Genomic DNA, 19,621 nt, shown 5'->3' with positions numbered 1-19,621 from the left:
AAACCTTTTTGAACAGGTCTTTGAAAGGGACTTTCTTCATTTTAAAATGTCCATAGCAGCATGATACTTAAATTGTTTAGTTGTTTATCCTTCAAATGACATTCTCACTACTTTTATATAGCTGCAGTTTACTCTTGTTTTAGGGCGTTGGAGCCTCTAGAAGACTAACTTCTATTTTTGTTCTAACATTCTTGTGCCATTATTAGCTTATCTGTGTAACTGATTAAACATTAAGTCAGAGAGTAAAAGCTTCTCAGTAAATTCGACATTCATATTACAGTCACTAGTCTTTGATTATTTTAATAAGCCTCTTTGGTGACATATTTATAAAATCATCTACTTATTTCTTCATGAGGTTTTTTTCTTTTTTCCTTCATGAGGTTTTTAATTTAGATTATTCTTTTTGCGCTGTGGGTTTAGCTGCATACTGTTGTCCCCCTGACCTAGCCAATTCATGATAATCTAGGAATTTTACTTTGTGACTGACTTATTGCCAAATTCTCATTTCTGGATGATATTAGTAGACCTAGTCAGTGATCTCCTTGGATGTCAGAAGTTGCATTCAGCTTAGAAACAAAAAAAGCAAATTGGTTAATGGTGATATAAAAATCTTCCAAGTGTCTGTAGGAACACTTGGGGACTTAGGATCTCCTGTTTAGCAGTAGTTGTAATTCATAATGTAAGTGGATGTTTGAACTTTAAGGTGAATTAGCTTTTATCCTAAAAGTGAAAAACAGAAGAATTCCAATTTGTGTCCAAATCTTAGAGACATTAGAAGCTATTCAAGTCAGTACTGAGTTTAAAATTTATGTCAGGTTCAGATTCAGAGGAGGGAACCCACTTGCAGAAACTTCGAGATTTTCATTCTATCAAACTTCAGTTTTTGAGATTTTCATTCTATCAAGGTCTAGTGGTCAAGAGTATGGGCTCAAAACAGACTTACAGTTGCCAGTGGGGAGGGGGATAGGGGAGAGATGGATTGGGAGTTTGGGATTAGCAGATACAAAGTATTGCATATAAAACAGATAAAAAACAAAGTCCTACTCTGTAGCATAGGAAACTATGCAGTCTCCTGTGTTAAACCATAATGGAAAAAATATGAAAAAGAATATATATATGTATGTATACAAATATAACTCAATCACTTTGCTTTATAGTAAAAAATAACATTACAAATCAACTATACTTCAGTTTGAATGTGGGCTCTAGAGTTAGACTGCCAAAGTTCAAACTTCTGCCATAACACTAACTAGGTATCTTACTCTAGGCAAGTTATTTAACCTCTCTAATCCTCAGTTTCCATATCTAAAAGTAGAAATAATAATGCTTGCTGCAGAGTTGTGAAAATTAAATGAGATAATCTTTGAAGTGTTTAGCAATAAATGCCTTATGATTAGTAGGTACTCAGTAATTTTAGTTAATATTATTCTGTTTTTTGAGCACCTTACCACCTGTGAAGTACTGAGTTAGGGAAAACATAGGTACTTTTTGAAGGAAAATGGTTTTATGCCGATTCCCATGATGTTTGCTTAAATTTATTCACATTTCTGTGGGCTTCTTGTCTAACATGAATAATTGAAACAGCTGTAGCTTCTTTTAAAAACCTCTGGCTCATGAAACTCCTTATGGGCATTTATTGTGGATCCTACTTGCTTGTTATGTGCTATTTTATTCCTGTTTGTGACCTTACTTATTTCCTTAGCTAGGTTATAAGCCCTTCAGAAACAGGATCTATGCATAAAAGTTTTCTTTCACTACTAATAGTCATTGAATGTGTACTTGATAAAGTGTTTATTAATGAAAGTTATTATGCAGAGTAAAATCTTACCATTTAAAATAGGTTAAGAAACTGGGTTTTCAGAAAGAACCAACTATTGAAGAAATCATGGTGTTAAGAACAGCTGGATATAAATTGTGTTAACTATGATAATTAACCATAGCTACAAAGTATACTTGCTCCTCTTTTCTAAAAGTTGTATAATATAGAAATAATTGGATGATAGGAAAACAATCCTCAAATATGCTAAGAAAAACAGGAGCAGGAGAGGAAAGATAGTATAAATGTGTCAAGTTTTTAATATTTTGAGGTTGATAAATATATTAATTTTAAATCAGTAAATTGTGAAATATAAGTTTATATCATGTAAAGATATGAAAACAATCACTATTTGAAATAAAAATAAGACTATTACATACTCTTAAGTTACATATTCTAACTGACAGAGGAAGAAGGCAGAGGGCACGTTTGGTGGGTTATGCCTTTAAAGGAATCATGAGAACTCCTTTAAATCACTAATAAAAGACTGTTTTTCTTCTAGAAAAGATGAACCTTCCAATAGCAGCCAAGAAATAAACTCTGATGACAGGCGACCCCAATGGAGACGAGAAGACCGAATCCCTTACCAAGACAGAGAGAGCTACAGCCAGCCAGCATGGCATCATCGTGGACCTCCTCAGTGGGACAGGAAGTGGGAGAAAGATGGCTATAGTAACACTAGGAAAAACAGCTTCACACATTCTTCAAGGAATAATGGTGGATCAAGAGGATGTTCTGGGTGGCATAATGGTGGTGCAGGAGGTCCCTCACCTTGGTTTCACAACCATAGTAATTCTGGAGGTGGTTGGCATTCAAACAGTGGGACAGTAGATTGGAATCATAATGGTACAGGAAGGAATTCCAGTTGGCATTCTGAAGGAGCAGGTGGCTTTTCCAGTTGGCATATGAACAGCAGTAACGGAAATTGGAAATCCAGTGCACGTGGTACAAATAGTTGGAATTACAGTGGCCCCGGAGACAAATTTCAACCGGGCAGAAACAGAAATTCTAACTGTCAAATGGAAGACATGAATATGCTATGGAATACGAAATCTAAGTCAAACAAATACAATCAAGACAGGTATAAGTGGCAGTGGCAAGAAAATGACAAAGTTGGTGCGGTTGCCACATACAGAGGTCCTTCTGAAGGATTTGCAAGTGGTAAGTTTCATTCAGAAGGCTTGCTTGACTTCAATTTTGAGCAGCTAGAAAGCCAAACCACTAAACAAACAGACACCTTCACTTCCAAAATTGGTGGGAAGAGTGGCAGTGTAGCAAGGGAAAAGCTCCATCGCTGGACTCCTTACCCTTCACAGAAGACTCTGGATTTACAATCAGGAATGAAAGAAGTCACTGGTAACAAGTCAGAAATGATAGATAAGCCTCTCTTTGATTTTAGCTTGATAACCACGGGAATAAAAGAGCCCCCAAATGATAAAACAAATAATTCTCAAAAACTGAAAACAAAAAAGGAAAAACATATTGAATCTCTTAAACACAAAGCCTCTTCTGACTGCACTGCTTCTTATGAGGTAGTGAGAGAATGCCCCATTACAGAAAAACCTGAACAAGAGCCTAATTTAAATAAGATGCCATCATTAAAATCCCCATTCCTTCCAACTCCAGGCAGCAAATCAGTTCCTCAAAAGCAAGATTCAAAGAATCCCTCAAAAAACACCAAAATTAATTCTTTTTTCTCTGGGGAACACTCAAATCCTTTGGCTAAACACACTGTGGAAGATAATCAGAGTTCTTGCATATCCAAAATGCGAAGTTCAGGTCCTCATGTTTTAAAAGGAAATAATAAAAGTTCACTTGGAACTCAAAGGGATTCTGATGAAAATTTAAGTGATACATTACAGAAAGCCAAAGATGTGCTGCAGTGTCATGAGACATTGCAAAATCCACTTAGCACTTCTAAAAGGACCAGGAATTATGCAAAAGCAAGTAGAAATGTAGAAGAGTCTGAAAAAGGATCTTTGAAGATTGAATTTCAAGTACAGACATTAGAAGATGAAAGTGATGGAGAGATATCTGACACAGAAAAGCATGAGACAAAAATCGAAACCCTGGGTTCGACAACTACAGAAGTTTTATCCTGCAGTACTCCTGCTGCTGATGAGAAAAGGGGGGATGACCAAAACCTGGAAACATCTAGAAAACCATCCACTTCCCCATGTAACTCAGCAGTTCACCAAAAAGAAACTGAGTTACAAATGACATCTGTAGCCAGCCCACAGTCTGGTTTACTGCTAGATTTGAAAACCTCTCTAGAAGATGCACAGGTTGATGACCCTGTTAAATCTCATGAATCTTACGAAACTGAAGGCTTTGAGAGTACTAGCTTGGATGCCGAGCTTCAAAAAAGTGATATAGGTCAACCCTCAGGCCCCCTCCTGCCTGAACTAAGCAAGCTTGGCTTTCCTGCCTCACTCCAGAGAGATCTAACCCGGCACATTAGCTTGAAGAGCAAAACTGGAGCACACCTTCCTGAGCCAAACCTCAATAGTGCTCGCCGCATCCGCAATATCAGTGGTCATCGAAAGAGTGAGACAGAGAAGGAATCTGGGCTCAAGCCAACCCTTCGACAGATTCTAAATGCATCTCGAAGAAATGTCAACTGGGAACAGGTCATTCAGCAAGTAACCAAGAAAAAGCAAGAGCTAGGCAAAGGCTTACCCAGGTGTGTGCCTCTTTTCAGTATCCATTTCCTTTTTTCTTTTAAACTTACCCTTTGGCTGTGGTCGAGAGAATTCTACTTGTTGAGTTTAATTAAATGTTTGCAAAAAAAATGTGTTGTAGATGTCTGGTTTAAATATCCAAGAGTGACTGCTACTCTATAACAAGTGGAATAAAGTGTTTCCTAGCAGGGAATTCAGGTTACAAAGAAACACACCTACTTCTGAGAAATGAAGTGGGGAAAATACCATTAGAAATCCATCACTTTGGTGATAGGAGCCATAAAGTGACAGCATGACAAAGATGTCTATCTGTAGCCCTGTATTTAACTATAGATCTTAATGAGTGATGCAACTTTTAGATACAACTTCTCATTACTTTTTACTTAGAACGGATAGATGGTTATCTCTCTGTATCTGCTGTGGACATTGTATTTGTGATCACAAAATACATTCTCCTGAGTACTTGCATAATAATAGTTTGGCTGTTCACCTTACTTTAAGGCACTAAGCTTTTCTGAATGGGAAAGCATTGTTCAACATAGGTTTGCTACTTGCAAATCATCCTGCTGTGTTTTAATTATATAGCCCTCCAGGCTTACATTTCCATCCTTTTGAAATAACATGTTTATTGTACCTTCTTTTCTTTTCCCATAACTTGTGAGTATCATTGAAATTATGACTTAGCATGGTGTCTGTTGCTTGTAAATGCTTGATGAACACTTTTGTTTGTTTGCTCTTAAAAATTACATACTTACTGTTGATTTAGAGCTCCATATTAAATAAAACCTTCAGTTTTTATTCCTTCCTTTTGTATATAGCTATATACAAATATCTAATTTACTGCTTGTTACATTACAATACTTAGAGTTAACTTACTTTATGTTTAGAATTACTAGACTATAAGCTCCTTGAGGGCAGAGGCCATCTATTAACATTTGCAATCTCAGTGCCTAGCAGAGTTTGGCACATTAAGTGGTTTCCCCTCTCCCAGCTGTGTCTGATTTATGAATTTTTTTCTTTCTTTCTTTCTTGAGGTTTGGCATAGAAATGGTGCCTCTGGTTCAAAATGAGCAAGAGGTCTTGGATCTGGATGGTGAACCTGATCTGTCTGATCTAGAAGGATTCCAGTGGGAAGGTGTTTCCATTTCTTCATCCCCTGGGTTGGCAAGGAAGCGAAGCCTTTCAGAGAGCAGTGTGATCATGGACAGGGCTCCGTCTGTATATAGCTTCTTCAGTGAGGAAGGCACAGGCAAAGAAAATGAGCCCCAGCAGATTTTTTCACCTAATAATTCATTCAGATCCGCACAGAGTCAAAAACCAACCATGAGCCTTAAGCAGGAAGTGACACCTCTGGCTGCCTCCCTAAGAACAGATGAAAGAACTGAAAATGTTGCTGCTCGAAGGCGACATAGCGCACAATTATCTCCTGACCGTACAATACCTTTGATGCATTTGACAAAAGAGCTGCACAGCCAGGAGAGCTCTACACTACTTTCAGAGAATCATAATGCCCAGGAAAGTAATGGAGAAGGAAACTCTTTATCATCAAATGCATCCTCAGCCCTTGCAAACTCCAGTTTGGCAGATGCAGCCACAGATAGTAGCTGTACCTCTGGTGCTGAACAGAATGATGGCCAGAATGTTAGAAAGAAACGAAGAGCCACTGGAGTGAGTATGATTCCTGTGTGTTTTGTAGAATATTTCATGTAGTGACTTGGCTATGATAAGAAAAATGTAATGTTTTTCTTGGGTACCTGGGCTTGTGTTTTGCCCTACTCAGGAATAGAAGATTTCTGAGGCTCTTACTTTCATATTTTTGTCCTACTGGTTTCTTTCACTGAGTAGCTCTACTAAGTTAGATGTAATTGAGTAGGAATGTACAGTACTGGGAAAATATGAAGTCATCTCTAAAACTAGTCTCTAAACCAATGATTCTTTGAATCACCTGACCAAGGAATGAGCCACATCTTCAGCTGTAACTTTATCTGTTTTCATGATGCATTCTGTACTGCTATTGAAGAATGGTACTCTAGTGTTGTATTTGCTTGTTGGACCCAGAGCTATTAGGCTTAATAAGGTAGTTTTAATACTATAAGAGTACATGTATATGAGCATAGTCTTAGTCTGTTACTTTGTCTTTTATACTTAAGTTGCCTAGCCTAGTCTTTTTATAATCCATTACTTCACTGACACTTCTCTTTTGGCACTTCTGATGGTTAATATTGCTTAAGCCTTTCAGGAACCCTTTCTGAAAAGAAAGAGTTGCTGATAGTAGTATAGACTGGAATCTGACACTCAGAAACTGGACTGTTTCCTTTAATATTGAGACAATATAACAAACTAGTTAAAGGCATGGGTTGTAGACCTGGGTTTAAATTCCATCTCTGCCCTGTTGAACTAGATGTTGTAGCAGATAGTGTTGGATGAGAGATTGATTGTCTTATGGCATAGCTGATGTCTTGGGTCTTATCTCACAGACTGTTAAGCTTTTTGTTGTAAAGATTTTCTTGATGAATTCTAAAGTAGAAACTATGAAATCAGATATGTTTTACTAGCTTTTACCAAGGTGAAGTGCTTTGCCCAAGCCCTTGGGCTTTACTACCTTTAGGATGCTAGGGAGGTACTTGACCTTGATTATATATATATATTTTTTTTTGTCAGATACATTCAGTCAACTAATATTTAAGCTCATATCGTGTATATGAAACTCCTAACTATCCTGATGGTAGCAATCATGAATAATAATGTATGACTGACTTAGAATTTATTCTTTTTCCCCCTCCTGGATAATGGCCTTTGCATATTTAATATTCTTTCTTTTTCTTTTTTGTCTCCTTAGGATGGATCTTCTCCTGAACTGCCAAGTCTTGAGAGAAAAAATAAAAGAAGGAAAATTAAAGGAAAGAAAGGTATAGTATAGAATATTCTGGCAAAAAGAAACTGTTCTTGCATCACTTCAGCCTTTTACAACTTGATATACAAGTGTAGCTTATCAAACAGAGAACACCCATTTATTAATTTATGATATTTTTGTTGCCTTGCTTAAGGACATAGAAAAAGTTTGATTTTCTACTATATCCAGTTGGAGCTATAAAAGAAATATGTGATACCACCTAAAGCAGAAAGCTGAAATTAATATATATCATGAACAAATTGAGTTCAGTATAAAACCAGAAAGTCTGACTGAGCCTTTTCAGTGGAATGAAGAGAAACAAGACATTTAGTAGAAATTTTTATCCCTCTTGGTCATTTATAGCCATTTTACTCACTTTCTGAGGAATCTTGGTTGCTTTTCTCATGTGAATTAAGGAGAGAAGTTATTTGTGGGGCTCCCTGACTGATAGGCTTCTATGACTCTTGCCTTTCACTGATTCTCATACCATTTCAGTATAAGATCTAGTGCAAGAAGTGACTGGATGAACTTTGGGTGGCTGGATGGGATAAGGTGGGAGTCAAAGACGATACCAGTTTCTAGCTGGAGCAGTTGATGGCTTTATTTATAGCACTAAAAAACTTTATGAGAGTTAGAGGTTGAGGGTAGAAGAAGATGGGAGTTCCCTTTTGGATCCCTTGAGTTAAAGGACTTTAGAGACACCTTAGTAGAAGTATCCGGTTGGTAGTTAGATATGTGGGTCTGGAATTTAGGGGAGTTTTCTTGGCATATTGCATGGGAAAGAGACAGATATAAAGATGACAAACACATGTAGTAGGACATTTTATTTCAAAGCTATATTTTATTCAGGAAAATATATATTATTTTATATTAAATATATTTTTATTAAAAATTTTTATATTAAAGAACCTTAATATATTAAGGTTTTAATTTTATATTAAAGAGAACTATTTTAAATTAACTAACAGACTAGAAAAATAGGAATCCAGAAGAGAGTGCAAGCAGTTTAGGTTTGGGGCCCAATGTAAGCCAAAGCCTTGATTGAAAAGGGTAGTAGATAAAGGAAGATGGAAAGTGAAACCGACAGGAGTTGATTTCCCCAGAGGTTTTGCTTGGAAGCATCACTGTGGAAGATGGTGATTTGGTAAGATGGTACCATGTGGTGGTACACTTGAAACCATGAGGCTTGGTCTCTAGCTCTGATAGCATGACTTGACTATGTGATTTGTAGAAAATTTGATGAGTCTCCTTCCAGTGACCTAGTGGGGAGAAAATAAAGGCCTGTCCTAGATAATTGATGCAGTTCCCTGGATTATTAAAGAGACGTCTCCAATATTAAACTAAGCCTTATGGTTTCTTTTGACAGAACGTTCTCAGGTTGACCAGCTGCTGAATATTTCTTTAAGAGAGGAAGAACTAAGCAAATCATTGCAGTGCATGGATAACAATCTTCTACAAGCTCGTGCAGCACTTCAGACAGCTTATGTTGAAGTTCAAAGGCTACTTATGCTTAAGCAGCAGGTAACAGCAGATGGAATATTTAATGAAAAAGGATCATCTTAAAGTTGAGTTTTAAAATGCTTAACAAAATTCTTTATTTTTAGATAACTATGGAAATGAGTGCCCTGAGGACTCATAGAATACAGATTCTACAGGGATTACAAGGTATTCAGAGATGGATTGGACTGTCTGTAACTTGTTACTTTTTTATTTTCTCTAGAGGGGAATTAAAGTAGTTATGAAAAAGTTAATATGATTATTCTTATGTCTCCTTGATGTTAGCCTTCTGTAGAAAGGCCTGTAAGACTGTATGTCCCCAAAATACTTAGCAATAGAAATAATGTTATAGAAAGAGTCTTGGGTTAGGCATCCCAAGACTGGGGTACAAATTTGATTCTTCTATTAGTACCAGTATCACTTTGGAGAAGTCAGTTAAAATCTGAAAAATTAGAATATTAAGCCTGCCTGTCTGTATCCTCAGTGGTTGTACATATAGCTTACATAATAATCTATTTTAAAGAATTATGAGCATCTTTAAAATTCTCTTGTAATCTTTAAAAATACAAGTTGGCTCAGTAATGAGTGGCTTTTCAGATAACATTTTTGCATTTGTATGTGTGTACGTTTCCCATTCTAGAAACATATGAACCTTCTGAACATCCAGACCAGGTTCCCTCTAGCCTTACACGAGAACAGAAGAATGTTAGATCTCAAACATCTACTGATGTCACACTTCTGCCTAGTCCTTTTTTCCCGAATTTCCTGGAACCTCCATCTTCCCACGTGTCTCCATCACCCGCTGGAACCCCTCTCCAAGCAATCACATCTTCTTTCCAAGCTCATGGCAGTGTTCCTGCTCCAGACTCATCTGTTCAGATTAAACAAGAACCCATGTCTCCTGAACAAGAAGAGACTGTCAATGCCATATCACAAGGCTCTGCTTGCAGTGTGTCCAAGGAATTACTGCAAGCTAATAGTATGTAAACTTTTCTCTGTGTTAAGGGCAACCCTATAGTGGGTCTAGGGCAACTTTATATTAGTGATGTGACATCATACTTGTCCATTAAAACTAAAGTTATAACAGGACTTCCCTGGCGATCCAGTGGCTAAGACTTCACACTCCCATACAGGGGGCCTCAGGAACTAGATCCCACGTGCTACAAGTAAAGATTCTGCATCCGCAACTAAAAAGAATCCTGCATGCCGCAGTCAAGATAGAAGATCCTGTGTGCCGCAACTAAGATCCCACACAGCCAAATAAATGAATAAATAAATATTTTTTTAAAAAGTTACTATAGTTTTTCTTTAAGTCTTCTTATTTAGGAGCATTATTTAAATATTGGTAACTGTTCCTAATTTTCTCTAATACAGGATTGCTAAATTGACTTTGGATTAGCATGTAACAGGTTCCATTTATTCGGATTGGTGCAGAATTATCTGTTTTTCATGAGATAAATGGCATTGAAGTTGTTGAGTCAGTTTTCTAGATAAGATTCCTCTTCTGGATTTCTCATTACTTAACTGTTTTTATCATTTCAAGTACAGACTAAGGTTAATACGGACATGAGGAACTGGTGGCCATGATGAAAAGCAGAGGGCTCTGGTGTTTGGAATCATCTAACAGGAACTTGGGGGTTTTGACAAATAGCCAGGGATTCTACTGTCTTTATAAAATAATCCTTATCTGGTTACCATTTGAGAACAACTTCTAAGTTGTTTCAAATCTTATCTGAAGTTTGTATAACCACAATGGTGCTATATTGAAAATTAAGAAACAAATTGATATTGTTTGGTATTCTTTTTTTTTTTTAACAAAAAGAAAGTCTGAAGAATCATCCTAAATTTTGCTATCTGTTGCAGCACTAATCATTGATATGTACATCAAATATATGTTATCTTCCATATTGAATTTTGTTACTTTTATATGGATAGTATTTAGTATATTTTTTTTTAATGTGGTGACACTTTTTTCAAAAATAGCTTTTATTAGATTTCCTTTTCTGACTGCAAAAGTAATTCATATTCATTGTTTCAAACAAGAAAGAGAAAAGATCAATAGAAACAATCTCTGCCCATAAAAGGAGCTTGTCTAGGATATAAGACATGCACATGATTTGAGATTAATACAAGGCAAAGTGTATAAATACTGTACTAGAAATGCATGTAGGTTATGGGATGCTGAGCAGTGAGATAACTAAACCATGACTGTTAAAGTTGTTAATGTATCATCAAAGTGTCATATTATTTGATAGAAATTCAATCAGTGATAATTGTAGTTTATCACTACACATAGCAGGCACAAAGACAATGGAATAATTTTTTTTTCCTTCTCAATTCAGGAGAGATCAGTGACAGTTGTCCAGTTTATCCAGTTACCACTGCAGCATTGTCCTTATCAGGACTAACAGAGAGATTCCATGAGCCTAGCCAAGAACTGAAGTTTTCTGTGGAGCAAGGAATTACCAGAAACAGAGGGAACAATCCCTCTTCCCAATCAGCTGGTCTTCCTAGCATAGATAAAGAAAGTGAAGAGCCAAACAAAGGCAACAGTGGGTCTGAAGCCTGTACCAGTTCTTTTCCAAGATTATCCTTTGCTTCAGAAACCCCTTTAGAGAAAGAGCCCCACTCTCCAGCTGACCAGCCAGAACAACAGGCAGAGTCCACTCTGACATCAGCTGAAGCTAGGGGGAACAAGAAAAAGAAGAAACTTAGGAAGAAGAAAACTCTGCGGGCTGCCCATGTTCCTGAGAACAGTGACACTGAACAGGATGTATTTACTGCTAAACCTGTAAGGAAAGTAAAAACTGGAAAGTCTGCTAAAGGGGGGAAAGTGACAACCTCCACCTGGGAAGATAGCAGAACTGGCCCAGAACAAGAAAGTGTCAGAGATGAACCAGATAGTGACTCGTCTCTTGAAGTCCTAGAACTTCCTAATCCTCAGTTAGAAGTGGTAGCCATTGATTCTTCTGAATCTGGAGAAGAGAAACCAGATAGCCCATCTAAAAAGGATATTTGGAACTCCACAGAGCAAAATTCATTAGAAACTTCTCGCTCTGGTTGTGACGAAGTTAGCTCTACCAGTGAGATTGGCACTCGCTATAAAGATGGCATCCCTGTAAGGTAAGGATACTGTGTTGGTCCAATCAGAGCAGCTTTCACCATTCTTTCATTAGAAAACAGAACTCTTTGTTCCAAATCAGAATTTTTTTAGAGTCACATTTATAGAAAATCAGTAGGGATGGATGACGGATATGGATATCTCCTTAGCAATGGAGCATTTCTGCTTTCTCACTTGTGTTGTATTTACTGTTTTTTCCTTTCATATAAAAATTTCACATGCAGAAACTGATCTTGTATTGTTGCTATTTTGTCCATTGTTTAGAATAATTTTTTGAGTCAGGAAAATACAAGTTTTCCTACCTGTCCTGTTCACACAGACGCTAAGAAGATTTTTGCTATTATTTTGTAGTGTGGCAGAAACTCAGACTGTGATCTCCTCCATAAAAGGATCAAAGAACTCTTCAGGTATTTGGTGGTTCCGTTTTATTTAAATGAATTACAGGAGGGACTTCCCTGGTGGTCCAGTGATTGAAAGTCAGCCTTCCAATACAGGGGATGCGGGTTGGATCTCTGGTCTGGGGACTTGGATCCCACACATCTTGGGCCAACTAAGCCCATGACCCACAGCTGTTAATCACTATAGAGTCCATGCACTCTGGAATACATAAGTAAATAAATAAATCTTAACTTTTTTTTTTAATGACTGAATTGATAAATTAATCACAGGAAAAAAGCTTTGTAAGTGTTAAAGCCAGGCTTTAAATCTACTTAAATATGCTTATAGAATAGGGGATGGGGACTGGGCTTATTACCAAGAGGATGGAATGCTTTGACCAGCAGTTACTGGTATCCCTGAATCCTCAAATCCTGGCATTTCAGTTTCTTACTCACATCTCTAATCTGGTTCTCTCGTGTATTCAGCTAATTAGAATAGTTGGCCTTCTGTGTCTTCAGTTCTGCATCTATGGATTCAACTAATCACAGATTGTGTAATGGGCATTTATTGAAAAAAAAAAAATTGTGTGTAAGTGGACCTGCACAATTCAAAGCATGTTGTTCAAGGGTCAGCTGTAAACGGGAGGATGTGTATAGGTTATATGTAAATAGTATGCCATTTTATATAAGGGACTTGAGCATCTGTGGATTTCGGTACATGCTGGGTGAAGGAATCCTGAAACCAATCCCCCTTGGTTACCAAGGGACAACTGTCTTAGGGTTTTGTTGGCTCTGGGGGGTGGGGGGTGGTGGGCTTTGCTCTGAGAAGGAATTACTTTAAAAATAATGCCTTAATAAAATAACTGGCAGCAGAAGAGACTGGATGTGGAAAGATATTTAGTGCCTTAAAGGGTATCATTCAGACTCACTATGTAAGTATTTTTTCCCTAAGAGAAAGGCCTTCCCTACCTTTTCTTAATATGAAATCTTCATAATGAAGATCACTAATGAGAATGTGGTGTTTTGCTAGGCAAACCAGGTTCTTAGGAGAATCCAGGCACCACTTTTTCATAATGTTTTAAATTTCTTAGTATCTTTTGAGATATAAGCTGACACATTTCTGAAACATTGTTTTCTAGAAATATCTTCAGAGCCAGGAGATGACGATGAGCCCACAGAAGGGAGCTTTGAGGGGCACCAAGCTGCAGTGAATGCAATTCAGATATTTGGGAATTTACTGTATACCTGTTCAGCAGATAAAACTGTCCGAGCTTATAATCTCGTGGTAAGTTAATACATCAGTTTGAATGCTTTTGCTTCTTTACAGGTTTTAGAAACTCCCAACTTGCTCTCTTTTAAACACGCGTCTGTTTGCTTTCCAGAGATGGAGTAGGCTTTAGACTAACTTCAGATACAGTTGATCTAGTGACTCAGTGGGGTCACCAGAGACTTAAATTCTTTCTTTCTCTCCTTTCTGTTTTCTCTGGTATCAGCTCTTCCTAAAGCAGGTTCTCCTGCTCACAGATGTCAATAGCTACAAGAGTTTCTTTTCCCTCCCACCGCCAAAAAAGGGTCCTGTGCTTTCCTCCCTAAACAGTCACTTGGCAAAAGGAGATGGAATTATAACAGTAGGCTAGGGACAGTCAGGTCCCAGCCCTGGAGTGGATGCTGAGGTGTGTCACCTAGTTGCTACATAATAGAGAAGGGATAGAATGAACATTGGGAAAGTGTCAGAGGAGGCATTTTCCCTGAGAGTTCATGAATTGTGCAAGTTATTAAGAAGAGCAGCAGTCTTTCATTATCCCACACTTAATCTGATGCTCCTAACTCTTAATTTTCTTATAGTGGACTTTTGAGTTTTGAGTCTGGTATTTGTGCTTCCCTGGTGGTTTGTGGTAAAGAATTCGCCTGCCAATGCAAGAGATACAAGAGACATAGGTTTGATCCCTGGGTCGGGAAGATCTGGAGTAGGAAATGACAACCCACTCCAATATTCTTGCCTGGAAAATTCTTTGGACAGAGGAGCCTGGCGGGCTACTGTCCATGGGGTTGCAAAAGAGTTGGACACGACTGAGCGCACACAGGACACGACTGAGCGCACACAGGATATCAGTTCAGTTCAGTCGCTCAGTTGTGTCCAGTTCTTTGCGACCCCATGGACTGCGGCACACCAGGCTTCCCTGTCCATCACCAATTCCTGGAGCTTGCTCAAACTCATGTCCATCTAGTTGGTGATGCCATCCAACCATCTCATCCTTTGTCGTCCCCTTCTCCTGTCTTCAATCTTTCCCAGCATCAGGGGCTTTTCAAATGAGTCAGTTCTTCGCTTCAGGCAGCCAAAGGATTGGAGTTTCAGCTTCAGCATCAGTCCTTCTAATGAATATTCAGGACTGATTTCCTTTAGGATGGATTGGTTGGATCTCCTTGCTGTCCAAGGGACTCTAAAGAGTTCTCCGACACCGCAGTTCAAAAGCATCAGTTCTTCAGTACTCATCTTTCTTTATGGTCCACCTCTCACATCCATACTTGAGTAGTAGAAAAACATATGTCAAACTAATTCTGTTTATCAATAATGATAGCCAAGAAACTTTAGGAACACTATGTTGTCTGAACAAATACAGTGAAAGTATATGAAATTGATGAAGTTTTTGAAAGTCAAAAGATTAGACGATGGACTGAGAAAATGTGTTTACTATAGGCAACAGGTATATAGGGTCCTTTAGCCTAATAATGTATGAAGGGCAACAGAGATGACTGAAGGAAGAAAGCAATGGTACTAGGAGGTATGAGTGTAAGATTTGGGGAATTGGCTCTAAATTGTAAGGTAGGTATAGGTATGTATGTACATTGTAAATATATATAACAGTATGTGCACAGAGATAACAGGGTGTTGCATTATGAAACCACACCTGGGACACTAGGACCTGTGATGGCATGTCTTTGAATATTGTGAAGCTTTCTCTACGTACTAATCAAATGCAGCAACTTATCTGGGTAATTAGCTATAGTTTGAATTTGCTTGCACTTTAGTCCATATGCTAGAGAGACTTGGCCTAGCATTAATTAAAATTCTGATCTATCTTATAGCAAATTGCCCTAAGCAATTTTTGGTATGGCTCAGTTAACATATAAGTTGCAGGTACCTCTGTTCACTGGGCATTCAGTGAATAGGTACTTACTGAACACCTTTTGATACCATATACTAGGTACTATTCTAGACTCTGGGGACACAAACATGAACTGTATGTTTTAGCTTTTTTTTTTTTTTAAGGAAATACATTATCTTATCCATCTATATCCACAAGTAATGATCTAAACTGTGCTTGACTTTAGAGTCGAAAGTGCATTGGTGTCTTTGAGGGCCATACCTCCAAAGTGAACTGCCTCCTGGTTACTCAGACCTCTGGGAAGAATGCTGCCCTTTACACTGGTTCCAGTGATCATACCATTCGCTGCTATAATGTTAAGGTAAGTGGGTCCAGAGAAATCAAAAGTGATGATACTGAAGCACTTTAACTATATTTACTGTGTAGAGTGGAGACAGTGAGACATGCTTCATTCTGTTAACCTTCTTGCTTTTAAATCTGTTTCAGTACACTTATAACCTTTGGTAGAAATGAGGCTTAGGTCTAAACCATGTTTTCTGTCTCTCTGCACATATCTTTTCACTTGCTACTGTTAATAATATACCTCTTTGGATCTTTCCAACAAATATTCCTCTTGATTTTTATTTTCATGTCATATGTCAAAATTAATATTAGGTAGAAAAAGAAATGTTAAGTTTTTAAACTTAAAGACTTAGAAGTAGATCTCTCCTCTTGAGAAAGAATTTTCTAAATGAATTATAAGAAATGAGAAAATTGTTTGCATTAAAATATACATATATATACACAATTGCATAATATTTAAAATATAAAAATAAGTGAGCAGGAAAAAAAATATATACATATATTCTTAACTTTAAAAGACTTAATTATTTAAGACAAAATTTATAATACCACATAATTAGGTTTTTAATGTATATAGATGGTATATGTGAGATTAACAGGAACACAGGAAAGGGAGAGGCTAGAACTATGCTGGTACAAGGTTCTTATATTTTGTTGAGGATAAGTCAATATTAACTTGAACTAGATTGTTACAGGTTAAAGAAGTAATCTCTAGAAGGCTGATTCAAAACTTCAGTGTGCATCAGATGGACCTAGAGAGCTTGTTAAAACACATGTTACTAGATCCCTCTCCCAGAGTTTCTGATTCAGTAGGGTTGGGATAGAGCCCAATAATTTATTTTTCAAACATGTGATACTGATTCTGCTGGCCTAGGGGTCACACTCTGAGAACAGCTGCCCTAAAGCAATCACTAAAAGAATAATGCAAAGAAAGATAGCTTAAAAATTTAATAGAGGAATTAAAATGGCATACTAAAAAAACTGTTTAATACAAAACAAGGCAGAAATAGGGAAAAAGTAATAAAAATGAGACAAATAGAAAGCAAATTGGAGTCTAAATCTAACCATATTTAATATCATATTAAATGTGAATTAACACCCAGATTGAAAAGGAGATTGACTAGATAAAGAACAAACATCAAAATCTATGCTGTCTACAAGACACTTTTAAATTCAAAGACACAGGTAGGCTGAAATAAAAGAATGGGGAAAAAATGTACTTTTTTTTTGCAAATAGTAACAAAAAGAGCTAGAGTAGTTATATTACTATCAGGCAAAAGACTACTACTGAGACAAGGTAGCTTTTTATAACGATAAAGGGTCAGTATAGAAGACATTCAAGATAGGAAGATAGAACAGTGATCTATCTTATCAGAGAATAACAGAGCATCAAAATATGTAAAGAAATATTGATGGGATTACAGGGAGAAATGGACAAATCCACATTAACAGTTCTTTTTTTTATTATTTTAGTCACTTAGTATCATTCAACAGCATTCAATCTTGAGTACTTAACTATGTAATTGGCCCTGTTCTAGGTAATTAGATTTTATCAATAAAACCCAGTTCTGGGAATTCATGGAAATCATTTTATGAACATCAGCTCAAACTGTGTTTGTATAACCTGTATATGCATCAGAATTATGAAGGAAATTTTTTAAAAAACATATTCTAGGGCCTACTGAGTTAGAATCTCAGGGTTTAGGGGTGAAACTTGGTGTTCTATATATTTTGAAAACTTTTTGGGTAATTATAGACTAGCTAACCTAAAACTGGTTTAAAGGAGGCATTTGGTAGCTGTTGAAATAGAGAATCAGTTGCAGGAAAGCACATAGTACTTGATTAATGCAATTATCAGATAATACAACTATAATCTTTATTTTCCTTTTTAGACAATGAGTGCAGCTTTTTCTTTGGCTACTTAATTTAAGAGGCTAAAACCCAGTTCATAGTGCCCTTTGAAGAATTTCTGCATTCCAAGTTAGAAACATAGGTGACATTAGAAGTTATATTTGTTTACTATGTTACCTATAGCTTGAGGTTCTTTGGCCACAAATTTCAAAGCAGAAAACAGTCTAAGATACTTTTCTACAAAATGGAGGATGCAACATTTTCTTCCTCATAAAAAATAATTTCACACTGTGGTTCACAGAGGATTGTTTTCATACCTTATTTGCTTTTAACCTCTACTGATCAAGTGTTGTGTGCTTTTATCAGACTCGACACTGTGTGGAGCAGTTACAGCTGGAAGACCGGGTTCTCTGCCTCCACAGTAGGTGGCGAATTCTCTATGCAGGACTGGCAAATGGCACTGTGGTCACCTTCAACATAAAGGTTAGTGGTAGGGGAGAGAAGGCTGAACTCCCATGCCACTTAGAAGTGGGGTGTGTGAGGGAAGAAGGCAAAGACAAGACCATTTCCCTATTTTTGTGTGTGTAAGAGAAAGCAGCAGAATTAGCCACTGCTCAAAAACTTACCTTCTGTTGTAAGTGAAACAAGATGCATTCTGTCTGCTCAGGCCCAAGTGTGCCAGGACCAAAGTGTAACTGTACTAAATTAAACCAAGCCTAATGATTTGGGGCCAAATAATGAGTCATGGGTTAAACTAGTTTGTCTCATTTTAAGAATGACACCATTAAAAGTGAGCTTAAATTCCTTTGAGTATGACAGTGATGTTGTTTAGAACTGATTTAGGGTGTCCTGAAAGTAGCCTGTTCTGTAAACTGAACTAAGTCAAGGATTGCCTTCATGCCCTTGGGCCTCATTCTTTCCTGACCCAAATATAAATCCATTTGTTGAGCAAACCTTTACTGAGCCACTGTTATGTGGTATGTCTCAGGATAAGGCTTAGGAAACAAATGCAGGCCAATTCTTGATGGCTCTATGTGCTTTGTTAATGTAGTTGAACTTGTAAGCTTTAAAGCATGAGAGACATGATCCAGTTGGTATTTTAGAAAAAGTCACTTTGGTGTTGAACACATTGGAAAATACTGATAGTAGAAGCTTGAAGACCATTTAGGAGGCTTTGTTACAGCAGCTGACATCTAGACTAAAGTGAAGAGAATGCATAAAAAATGTAATCAGAGGTAGAAGTGATAGGTTTGGTTATTAATTAGTTGTGGCATTCTATCCCAAGGCCATCTGATCACCTTTTAACAGTGTATGAGGAGTTTGCTGTATTGTGCCTAATTAGAATATCATATGTTTAATTAGTATTTACTGTCTCTCCTTCTACCAGCTATCTGGAACTATGTACAAGAAATGCAATAAAATATGCTCTGGTTTCTGCCTTTAAAAAGCTTAGAATCAAGTTAGAAGAAACTAGCCCATAAATAATCAAATATCAAGTTATTTGGTTCACTTGATAGGAATAGATCACAGAAGACAAAATAGATTTTAAATGTTTTAAAGGCTAAAACTTGAATTACCAGTTCTATTTTGTGAGGTTAATGTAATCAAAGGTAAATGAAGTTAGGAGCCAGATTTTGGGGGCAAAATGATGGCAAATTCAATTGGGAATTATCTTTATTTTTTGTTTTTTTTTAAATGGTCTTTAAATGGTTGAAAAGCCCCAGCAAAGATGGACTTTGAGACAGCGATTTGAGAGTTTTTACAGAGGTGTGAATTTTGAATCCTTGTTAGGGCTGGACCTTTTTTCTGTTTTGCCCACACTCCTGGAATGCAGTGCTTTGATGATGGGGCTCATCAAAAAGCCACGGCTGTTGACCTTGGCCTGTCTACCTTTGGGCCCTGAATGCCTTTCATCTATCTCCCCAGCATTTTAAGA

The 19,621-nt window shown here is 37.2% G+C and overlaps 1 protein-coding gene across 3 annotated transcripts in view; it reads left to right on the top strand.

The window, feature by feature from the left end:
* Positions 1-19,621, top strand: part of ZNF106 (zinc finger protein 106) — a 53,781-nt gene that overhangs the window by 24,114 nt on the left and 10,046 nt on the right. For 2 of the 3 annotated variants that reach the window (XM_002690810.7, XM_059890821.1), the window contains 11 exons: positions 2,319-4,499; positions 5,532-6,165; positions 7,337-7,406; positions 8,757-8,911; positions 8,995-9,055; positions 9,528-9,866; positions 11,230-12,010; positions 12,360-12,415; positions 13,525-13,670; positions 15,719-15,853; positions 18,052-18,168. In XM_002690810.7, the coding sequence (XP_002690856.2) occupies positions 2,319-4,499; positions 5,532-6,165; positions 7,337-7,406; positions 8,757-8,911; positions 8,995-9,055; positions 9,528-9,866; positions 11,230-12,010; positions 12,360-12,415; positions 13,525-13,670; positions 15,719-15,853; positions 18,052-18,168 (4,675 nt within the window). The remainder of the gene's footprint in view (positions 1-2,318; positions 4,500-5,531; positions 6,166-7,336; positions 7,407-8,756; positions 8,912-8,994; positions 9,056-9,527; positions 9,867-11,229; positions 12,011-12,359; positions 12,416-13,524; positions 13,671-15,718; positions 15,854-18,051; positions 18,169-19,621) is intronic. The other variant, XM_010809231.4, reaches the window with a different exon arrangement.

Source organism: Bos taurus, chromosome 10, assembly GCF_002263795.3.
Source record: "Bos taurus isolate L1 Dominette 01449 registration number 42190680 breed Hereford chromosome 10, ARS-UCD2.0, whole genome shotgun sequence".
NCBI classification, from domain to species: Eukaryota; Metazoa; Chordata; class Mammalia; order Artiodactyla; family Bovidae; genus Bos; species Bos taurus.
Note: the sequence above shows the minus strand (reverse complement) of the source record. Positions and strands in the feature narration are given on the sequence as shown.